General features: G+C 37.3%; 1 protein-coding gene across 2 annotated transcripts in view; it reads left to right on the top strand.

Moving 5' to 3' along the window:
- The window catches only part of LOC131928315 (ATP-binding cassette sub-family A member 2), a 35076-nt gene extending 26717 nt beyond the window's left edge, over positions 1–8359 (top strand). For both annotated transcript variants that reach the window (XM_059284318.1, XM_059284317.1), the window contains exons 18-19: positions 1720–1915; positions 7927–8359. In XM_059284318.1, the coding sequence (XP_059140301.1) occupies positions 1720–1915; positions 7927–8181 (451 nt within the window). In that variant the 3' untranslated portion in view covers positions 8182–8359. The remainder of the gene's footprint in view (positions 1–1719; positions 1916–7926) is intronic.
- The last annotated feature ends 3731 nt before the right edge of the window (positions 8360–12090 follow it).

The following is a 12090-nucleotide window of genomic DNA, read 5'->3' as shown; positions in this document are numbered from 1 at the left end:
CTAACAACAGAAACATTACTGGCTATGGACGCCCCATCCACTCTGCTTAGCCTGGTAAAAAAATATGTGCACAAAACCGAAGAATCAGTCTAATAAGCTGTAAAGATAAAATAATATTCACCCAATAACAAAATACAAATCCCGCACAATAAAAAAACTACACCCAAAAATGAAAGGAAAACAAATGAAACCAAACTGTATATACACAAAAACCACGAACTAACCACCAAAAATAGTCTGCGATATAAACGTAAGTTTGAAAGCGGACTTTAAACCCCAAAACAACAACAACAACAACAATACTTATAATAAGACAATGCGGTGCACTGAAAAGCACTGCATGGTGCGTTGTTTACTTTTATGGTTCCAAAAGCTATAGCGATGACGGAAGGAAGGAAGGACTGACACACTACCTAGCCGCTTATATTATAGATGTATATATATGTATGTATATGTATGTATATATGTATACTAGCCGTCCCGGCCAGGCCCTGCTCTGGCTTCTGTGAAAAACCTTTCTGTTAAAGACCATTACCTGTGTGTTTAGTAATCATCATAAACCCGGCATTGCTCACCCAAACCACGACCAACCAAAACCAAAACAACAAAATGCAAACATAACGCTAACACAATTACAAATACAAACGAAAACAAAAACCTAGCAACAAACCCAACCACAAACACCAATACAAACACAAAGAAAAAACAAACGAAAACAAAAACCTAACAACAAACCCAACCACAAACACCAATACCAAAAAAAAAAAAAAAACGAAAAAGCAAACGAAAACAAACCAAATCCAAACGCAAAACCAACCAAAAACACAAATACAAACCCAAACAAAAAAAACACAAACAAAAACGAAAAAAGAAAGAACAAAAACGAACCAAATCAAAACGCAACCACTAACGCAAACCCACCTAAACACAAAGAAAACACTAACGCGAACATAAACGCCCGGGGCAGAATCGCCTGTTTTAGCTTAATGAACGACTATAGTACCCCAACTTATTCATAGTTTTTGCACTCACTTAAACGAACGCGCCTGTTTCAATTTAATGAACAATTATAATACTCCAAGCTTATCCGTAAAATACCTACAGCATTTGCACTTGATCAATCCCCGCTAATTATGTAATTATTTTTTTCCCAACACCAAAACAAAGTAATTAAAAAGTAAATGCTTTTCAACTAATGCAATGGTTTTATAAAGGGAAGTAATTGTGTTTTGCCTAATTTATCAAAGGGAAGTAAGCGCTATAGGACTAAATAAAGACATAATTAGAATTTTTGCAAAAGATGATATTTTTTTAAAACTTGTGTTTAACGAACATGCCGACAATTATTACTATAATTTGAAAAATGAAAATGATTTCCCAACACTTTTAATAGTAATTTTTTAACTCATAAATTTAGACAAATGCGCACGATAATTTTCTAACACTTAAATCCATCGATAACCAGCGACAAACAAACATATGCGTTACAGAATTGAGCTTTATATATTAGATGTATGTATATATGTATATATATATATATATATATACATGATAAATACAAAATTAACATGTTTTCAAAATCACGTTTCCCAAAATGGATCAGTTGTAGATCTTTTATTTAAATTTCAATTGATAACAAATAAAGCAAACCACATTAAATTCATATCTAGAGGTACCAAACGAGCAAGGGGTTAATTCTCGGTTTTGTCTTGTGTCCAGCATGGAGGAGTGTGAGGCCCTGTGCACCCGTCTGACCATCATGGCTCAGGGCAAGCTCCTGTGTCTGGGCACTCCCCAGCACCTCAAGACAAAATACGCCCAAGGTTTGACCATCATTGTACATCTGAAACCTCAACCTGGACATGCCATGGATGAAGTGATCAAATACTTGAAGGAACTCTTTGATCAGATAGAGGTAAAATATGAAAATAAATTAAAAGGGGTTGAGGGGTAGTTAGCAATCTGATGTGCTCTGGTGTCCCCTATGAGCCTACATACATGTTAACCCTTTATCTACTGACGGTACTTATAAGTACCACTTTAATAAAGTGCCTGTATTATATTAAATTAAATACGAATTTTTAAAATTATTGATGTATTTTATAGTATTATCTCCCCCGAGTCGCCGGTAGTCGGAGGTATCAATGTTTTTTAAAAAAATAATGGTGTGGCGCTTTTTCAATGTCTTGCTATATCGGTAGTTCACAATTTTTCTGTACATTTCTCACACCCGTTCCTGATTTCCTTTTGTTTTACCTTATTTTTCAAGTTTTCAACCCCAAATATTTTTTATTGGCACCTTCAATAGTCAGGCAAACGCGTTTAACTTCTAGTTATACAATTTTAATCAAATTGTCTTTGTATTAGATCGATGTTTACAAGTGGACTTATAAGTACCGTCAGGGCACACGGTCATTTTTTTTAGGATTTTTAGAAAATTGCAGATTTGTTAGGTGGAGTTACATAAATATTGTCTTGATAATTATTTATCGAAATGTACTCAAAAAATGATATTTACACATTTATAAGAAGGTTTGCATATGGTTTACCTAAGAAATATTGTAATTACATGTTCATTTCTAGTAGTAAAAAAATAACAAGAATAAAGGTATCAGTTGCAGGCTCGTTTATAAGGTTTAGTATATTTCATTTGTATACCAAAGCCTAGTTCAGGTTGTAAGATTTAATTTGTTAGTTATATTTACTGCAATGAACTGTCTTGCCTACAACAACTAGCATTTACATAATGTAAACCTGTAGACTAGTAATAGTCCATACTTTGGCATATAGTATAGATCTATAAGGTAAATTTTAATCAGTAAACAGAAAAGAGTAATCCACTACTTCTTCCAAAACACATTGAGCTCACTTCTATTTATGAACTTTGCACTGTAGTGTAGACTTGTCATAACATTATAGTAGGCTACAATTATATTAGTATTTCTAGTAGTTGTGTGCTGAATGACTAGGCTTTTGTTTGTTTATGCGGCTCATTGTACTAGTTATTGGAAGCTTCCAGCAAAAGCATATTCATTCCGGCAACCGTTGCAACACTAGAAAGACCACAGACAAGATTGAGGGAGCATGACATGTCGACTACTTTTGCTGTGTTTGAGGTCTAAGATGTGTTCCGATAGAAAATGCAGTAAAAATCGTACTCAAAATATACTTTTGTGCTGTATTTATGTGTGAAAATTACAAAAAGTGATTGTTATAATGATTGCCATGTTATTAGTTAATAGATTGTATCGTTTGTTCCTGTTTTGTTAAAAAAAAAATTTTTGAAAAAAAATGTCCTAGTTTACTGACGGTACTTATAAGTACCAATATCTGTTTGGGCCATTAAAAATTTATGAAACGAAATTTCCTTCGATATATGCTTTGAATGTGCCAAAAGCAATATAGTAACACATTGTTTAAGTAAAAATCTCATTCAGAACATAATTCCGTAAATAAAGGGTTAAAGAGCATCCTACATTAGAAATGTTGGCAATGTAGATATTCAACCAACTGGACACCTACCCCCACCCTTAGATTGTGTATTTATTCTGTAGATATTCAACCAACTAGACACCTACCCCCCAGCCTTAGATTGTGTATTTATTCTGTAGATATTCAACCAACTGGACACCTACCCCCACCCTTTGTGTATTTATTCTGTAGATATTCAACCAACTAGACACCTACCCCCCACCCTTAGATTGTATATTTATTCTGTAGATATTCAACCAACTGGACACCTACCCCCACCCTTTGTATATTTATTCTGTAGATATTCCACCAACTGGACACCTACCCCCACCCTTAGATGATGTATTTATTCTGTAGATATTCAACCAACTGGACATCTACCCCCACCCTTAGATTGTATATTTATTCTGTAGATATTCAACCAACTGGACACCTACCCCCACCCTTTGTGTATTTATTCTGTAGATATTCAACCAACTGGACACCTACCCCCACCCTTAGATTGTGTATTTATTCTGTAGATATTCAACCAACTAGACACATACCCCCACCCTTAGATTGTGTATGTATTCTGTAGATATTCAACCAACTGGACACCTACCCCCACCCTTAGATTATGTATTTATTCTGTAGATATTCAACCAACTGGACACCTACCCAGACCCTTAGATTATGTATTTATTCTGTAGATATTCAACCAACTTGACACCTACCCCCACCCTTTGTGTATTTATTCTGTAGATATTCAACCAACTGGACACCTACCCCCACCCTTAGATTGTGTATTTATTCTGTAGATATTCAACCAACTGGACACCTACCCCCACCCTTAGATTGTGTATTTATTCTGTAGATATTCAACCAACTGGACACCTACCCCCACCCTTAGATTGTATATTTATTCTGTAGATATTCCACCAACTGGACACCTACCCCCACCCTTAGATTGTATATTTATTCTGTAGATATTCAACCAACTGGACACCTACCCCCACCCTTAGATTGTGTATTTATTCTGTAGATATTCAACCAACTGGACACCTACCCCCACCCTTTGAATATTTATTCTGTAGATATTCAACCAACTGGACACCTACCCCCACCCTTTGTATATTTATTCCGTAGATGTTCAACCAACTGGACACCTACCCCCACCCTTAGATTATGTATTTATTCTGTAGATATTCAACCAACTGGACACCTACCCACACCCTTAGATTGTGTATTTATTCTGTAGATATTCAACCAACTGGACACCTACCCCAACCCTTAGATTATGTATTTATTCTGTAGATATTCAACCAACTGGACACCTACCCCCACCCTTAGATTGTGTATTTATTCTGTAGATATTCAACCAACTAGACACATACCCCCACCCTTAGATTGTGTATTTATTCTGTAGATATTCAACCAACTGGACACCTACCCCCACCCTTTGAATATTTATTCTGTAGATATTCAACCAACTGGACACCTACCCCCACCCTTTGTATATTTATTCTGTAGATGTTCAACCAACTGGACACCTACACCCACCCTTAGATTATGTATTTATTCTGTAGATATTCAACCAACTGGACACCTACCCCCACCCTTTGTATATTTATTCTGTAGATATTCAACCAACTGGACACCTACCCCCACCCTTTGTGTATTTATTCTGTAGATATTCAACCAACTGGACACCTACCCCCACCCTTTGTATATTTATTCTGTAGATATTCAACCAACTGGACACCTACCCCCACCCTTTGTATATTTATTCTGTAGATATTCAACCAACTGGACACCTACCCCCACCCTTTGTATATTTATTCTGTAGATGTTCAACCAACTGGACACCTACCCCCACCCTTAGATTATGTATTTATTCTGTAGATATTCAACCAACTTGACACCTACCCCCACCCTTTGTATATTTATTCTGTAGATATTCAACCAACTGGACACCTACCCCCACCCTTAGATTGTGTATTTATTCTGTAGATATTCAACCAACTGGACACCTACCCCCACCCTTTGAATATTTATTCTGTAGATATTCAACCAACTGGACACCTACCCCCACCATTAGATTGTGTATTTATTCTGTAGATATTCAACCAACTGGACACATACCCCCACCCTTAGATTGTGTAGATATTCAACCAACTGGACACCTACCCCCACCCTTTGTATATTTATTCTGTAGATATTCCACCAACTGGACACCTACCCCCACCCTTAGATGATGTATTTATTCTGTAGATATTCAACCAACTGGACACCTACCCCCACCCTTTGTATATTTATTCTGTAGATATTCAACCAACTGGAGACCTACCCCCACCCTTAGATTGTGTATTTATTCTGTAGATATTCAACCAACTGGAGACCTACCCCCACCCTTAGATTATGTATTTATTCTGTAGATATTCAACCAACTGGACACCTACCCCCACCCTTAGATTGTATATTTATTCTGTAGATATTCAACCAACTGGACACCTACCCCCACCCTTAGATTGTATATTTATTCTGTAGATATTCAACCAACTGGACACCTACCCCCACCCTTAGATTGTATATTTATTCTGTAGATATTCAACCAACTGGACCCCCACCCTTAAATTGTGTATTTATTCTGTAGATATTCAACCAACTTGACACCTATCCCCACCCTTAGATTATGTATTTATTCTGTAGATATTCAACCAACTGGACACCTACCCCCACCCTTTGTGTATTTATTCTGTAGATATTCAACCAACTGGACACCTACCCCCACCCTTTGTATATTTATTCTGTAGATATTCCACCAACTGGACACCTACCCCCACCCTTAGATGATGTATTTATTCTGTAGATATTCAACCAACTGGACAACAACCCCCACCCTTTGTGTATTTATTCTGTAGATATTCAACCAACTGGACACCTACCCCCCAACCTTAGATTATGTATTTATTCTGTAGATATTCCACCAACTGGACACCTACCCCCACCCTTAGATGATGTATTTATTCTGTAGATATTCAACCAACTGGACACCTACCCCCACCCTTTGTATATTTATTCTGTAGATATTCAACCAACTGGAGACCTACCCCCACCCTTAGATTGTGTATTTATTCTGTAGATATTCAACCAACTGGAGACCTACCCCCACCCTTAGATTATGTATTTATTCTGTAGATATTCAACCAACTGGACCCCCACCCTTAAATTGTGTATTTATTCTGTAGATATTCAACCAACTTGACACCTATCCCCACCCTTAGATTATGTATTTATTCTGTAGATATTCAACCAACTGGACACCTACCCCCACCCTTTGTGTATTTATTCTGTAGATATTCAACCAACTGGACACCTACCCACACCATTAGATTATGTATTTATTCTGTAGATATTCAACCAACTGGACACCTACCCCCACCCTTAGATTGTGTATTTATTCTGTAAATATATTCAACCAACGGGACACCTACCCCCACCCTTAGATTGTGTATTTATTCTGTAGATATTCAACCAACTGGACACCTACCCCCACCTTTAGATTGTATATTTATTCTGTAGATATTCAACCAACTGGACACCTACCCCCACCCTTTGTGTATTTATTCTGTAGATATTCAACCAACTGGACACCTACCCACACCATTAGATTATGTATTTATTCTGTAGATATTCAACCAACTGGACACCTACCCCCACCCTTAGATTGTGTATTTATTCTGTAAATATATTCAACCAACGGGACACCTACCCCCACCCTTAGATTGTGTATTTATTCTGTAGATATTCAACCAACTGGACACCTACCCCCACCCTTAGATTGTGTATTTATTCTGTAGATATTCAACCAACTGGACACCTACCCCCACCCTTAGGTTGTGTATTTATTCTGTAGATATTCAACCAACGGGACACCTACCCCCACCCTTAGATTGTGTATTTATTCTGTAGATATTCAACCAACTGGACACCTACCCCCACCCTTAGATTGTGTATTTATTCTGTAGATATTCAACCAACTGGACACCTACCCCCACCCTTAGGTTGTGTATTTATTCTGTAGATATTCAACCAACTGGACACCTATCCCCACCCTTAGATTATGTATTTATTCTGTAGATATTCAACCAACTGGACACCTACCCCCACCCTTAGATTATGTATTTATTCTGTAGATATTCAACCAACTGGACACCTACCCCCACCCTTAGATTGTGTATTTATTCTGTAGATATTCAACCAACTGGACACCTACCCCCACCCTTAGGTTGTGTATTTATTCTGTAGATATTCAACCAACTGGACACCTATCCCCACCCTTAGATTATGTATTTATTCTGTAGATATTCAACCAACTGGACACCTACCCCCACCCTTAGATTATGTATTTATTCTGTAGATATTCAACCAACTGGACACCTACCCCCACCCTTAGATTATATATTTATTCTGTAGATATTCAACCAACTGGACACCTACCTCCACCTTCAAGTCCCAGCAGAAATGTTTCCTCTCTCTGTATTGTTTGACAAGATGGAGACAGCCAAGAAAGATCTCGACCTTGAACATTACACCATACAGCAGGCATCACTGGAACAAGTTTTTCTAATGTTGTTGAATAAAACTAAAACACTAAACAAAACAGAACGGGCTGGGTCAAAACTTACTGATGTTCAAGAACAAAATGACAAGCACAGCACTGTTCTGTAGCAACACTTAAAATAGAATGTACTGTCATGCAGTGTACGGCTGTCAGGTAGTTTTTCTCATGTTCATGAATAAAAAGGTCATAGAAAAAGGTAGTCTGTCCAATTTTCAAATATAAAATCAAGTCACTCGAAAAATATTTAAAAAGCAGGTCTTTCTGATACTCATGAATAAAAACATCCGCAAGTATTTTTTCAATGTCATGTGTTTCTTTCTTTAACTGTTTAAGGCATGTTGTATACCATGAGATTTATTGAGTGGGGTTGCAATACATTTGCAAACAAAGATCTGCTCATTTGGGAGCTTACATCTAACAGTTACAGTTTGCAGTCAAGCACCACTGAATTACATCTTAGAGATTGTCACCCACCCCCAAATTACATCTTACAGATTGCTGTGACCCACCTTATAATTACATCTTACAGATTGTGTCATCCACCCCCAATTACATCTTAAAGATTGTGTCACCCACCCCCAATTATTACATCTTACAGATTTTTGTCACCCCCCCCCCCCCCCCAAATTACATTTTATAGATTGCTGTCACCCACCCCAAAATTACATCTTACACTACTTAGATTGCTTTCAACTATCCCAAATGAAAAGTATGAATGGAAGTGGCAGCACTTGAAAACAAAAGCCCCACCCTCAAGCAAATAATTTTTTCGGCCCATATTTAAAGATATATATATAACCGTGTGTTTGTCCTTTGTGCCGATTGCCAAGAAACGTTAGGAAACGGATGAGACAACTCCCTGGATGGATGGTTTCAGTGAAATAATTTTCAATTTCGGGGGGGGGGAGGGCTAATATTATTGAATTTTAAACAATCCGATGATTTAACCATGCTTAGATGATTTTGCAAACACTTTACTTGGTTGTTTCCCTTAGACCATAAAAAAACCAACAAAAATGAGCCTACTGTTCTAAAAATGATTAAGATACTCCCGGAAAGGTTTCTGCGGGGAAAAGAAAATCAGATTTGTTGAGCGGCTGCGACCCTGCAGGGTGCAATTATCCCCGGGCTCCCTAACGAGCTTTATTGCGCTAATATTTCTTTTTAACAAGAACAATACGGTGGCACATGACATTCGATGAGCCGAAACAGGGGCCGTAACCGATCGGTCGCCCGCGACGCTCCTTACAAATGGGCAGTCGCCTTAGGATGTCTACCTCACTATTACGGAGGTTGACTAACGTAGACTTTCATACAGCACGCAATGGGCGGTAGCGTGGACACACCCGTGCCATAATAACTCTGATCCAAGAAATAAAGGTCACGCGTCTAAAAATAGACAATTCGTAAAACCTAATAATTTTTCAACCTTAGCATAAAGTAGCCTGCACGAATGAGTACACCTGCATACATCTGTGAGGACTTTCTCAAATTGGTATAGTCTAATTCTTATAATTATTCCGTCTAGATGCAAACGACACCAGTTTGTTAAGTCAAATCAATTGCATGCATTAAGCAAACTAATTACATGCAGTGTCTGGGAATATGTTTAAACGCATTGCCAATAGGGCTGGTAAGTAGGTCACCAACCAGTTCTATGGCTCATGCAGGTTTTATTGAGCCGTAGAACTGGTTGGTGACCTACTTACAAGCCCTATTAAATGTTAATTTAGGGCTATTGCATTTAGGTCAGTGCTTCTTGTTTATGTTTTTAGGATATCTTGGGAAAGACAGTAGATTCAGGACAGAAGGATCGATATTGTTGTTGAAAACAAATACAATGACGCAGAAAAAAAGCTATCCATCATTCAATAATGCCAATAATTTGTGTACCACATGTAACGCGAAAGTTCACGCAACATAAAAAATGTCTGTGGTGCTTATACGGTTACATGTAGTCGAAGACCTATGCCTGTATTTAGATACAAACCTACACCCACACCAGAGTTTCTTCCAGGCATCTCTTCGGGAGGGCGAAGCCCCCCCGAAATTTTTTACCGCCCCCCCCGAACGTAATGAAATTTATATAATTTATATAGAAAATATATACTTTTAACAGTGTCCGCCCCCCCCCCCCGAAGAAAGTTTACCGCCCCCCCGAAGATTTTAAGTGCCCCCCCCGGAGAAAAAAGTCTGGAAGAAACACTGACCCACACGCACGCACGCTAACATACACACACACGTAGGCCTACACTCACATACTGACACACTCACTCTTACATCTACACAACTTACAGTCACATACCTACTCACACACACACTTAGTATAATTCACATACACACGCACACAGAGAGAGATCTTAACCCACAACTATGAAAACAAAGTTTTTATTTTTTAGGCCTCCACCATTTAGTGATAACATACTTTTCATCATTCGAGGGTATGGAGGACAAACGCAGTATGTCCAAAAAACATAATCACGAGAAAAATGAGTTTATAAATCTCATTCCAATATTAAAATAGCGAAAAATATTATGTTTAAACATCCATAAAATATTTGCATTCTACTTTTCTGATATTGTACATGAGTGTTTTTGTAGCTTGTATTATTGGTAATACAAGTAGAAATGTAGGCCTACATCGATTTCACAAAAAAAGTGGACATACTGCATTTGTCCTCTAACCTCGAAGAGTTTTTCTTGAAAAAATAGGCCATTACATATCTTTACAATGTAAGAGTAAAAAGGAACGCGCATGCATTTACTTTAACGTCTTTTATACTTTATGTTTGTTAAACTAACAACCTGTATCGCAAAGATAATACAAATTTAAACACTACAAAATATTTTCAACAACAATACAACATGTATTGTCAGTACCGGTATGCAGTTTACCATTACGGTCATGCGATTCCCACGCCATATTAAAAAAAAAAACACTTTAGTAATTGGGTTAATAATTGCTAATTAGATGTCTAAAGTAATTGTTAACAATGAGTTTGGAATCTAACCCCAAATATAAAAAAAAAACGGTTCAGGTTAGGGCAATACATTTAACCCTAGACATTTTCAAAAGACAACTGCCAAGTCGACACACAACAATGTGTAGGCTGTGTTGTGTACTGTTACGTCGAAAAGGTGACCTTTAAGGTCACGGTATATTTATCGACCAATCAAACCTTTTAAAAAATGTCGTCTAGCCATTTATTAATTCAGGGGCGGACTCTTGATTTTAAGCATAGGTAACTTACATAATGGGCATTATATCGCTACTTCTTGAATCGTTTATCGTCGACACACTGGTTTTTTTTTTCGGATTTTCAACATTCGCTAAATGTATAAAAAGTATATTTTTAAAAATGTAATAATATTCAGATGCCGAAGAGAATGCACCATATCTACATCTCATCTCTCTCTCGTTATATATATATATATATATATATATATAAATTTATTTATATGTTTTACTTTGGTAAAACAGAGGCGAGATTTTCTTCCAGGCATCTCTTCGAGGAAAGTCTACCGCCCCCCCCCCGAACGAGATTGAATTTATATAGAAAACGTATACTTATACTAGTGTCCGCCCCCTCCCCCCCCCCCCCCCCCCCGAAAAAATGTCGACAGCCCCGGAGAAAAAAAGTATGGAAGAAACACTGTTAGAGGCTCTTGTCAATCTTGATAGAGCTGTATTATTCCTTTTCCTTCTTAAGAACTAGTGCCGATTTTTTTTTTTTGCACAGTAAAATTAAATCTAGGGCCTATATGTCGATAAATAAAATAAAACACTATTTAACTTTATATAAAACGTATCATATAATGTTGCAAACAGTTTGGTTCTTTAAGAGAATTTATTTCCTTATAAAATGCAAATAAAATATTGCTTCTTTAAAACCCTTCCACACATTTCTAGTTTATTTAAAATTTAAAAAAAAATATAGCTTTACCATTTTGGCCGATTTTTACTTTCATCTTGGCCCTAACTTAGGTACGCCTCTGCTAAGCGCACCCAATCCTAT

The sequence above is a fragment of the Physella acuta genome, unplaced genomic scaffold (genome assembly GCF_028476545.2).
Source record: "Physella acuta isolate Inbredline_101_S28 unplaced genomic scaffold, ASM2847654v3 ptg001482l, whole genome shotgun sequence".
NCBI classification, from domain to species: Eukaryota; Metazoa; Mollusca; class Gastropoda; family Physidae; genus Physella; species Physella acuta.
The sequence above is the reverse complement of the archived record's forward strand: the minus strand, read 5'-3'. Positions and strand labels throughout refer to the sequence as shown.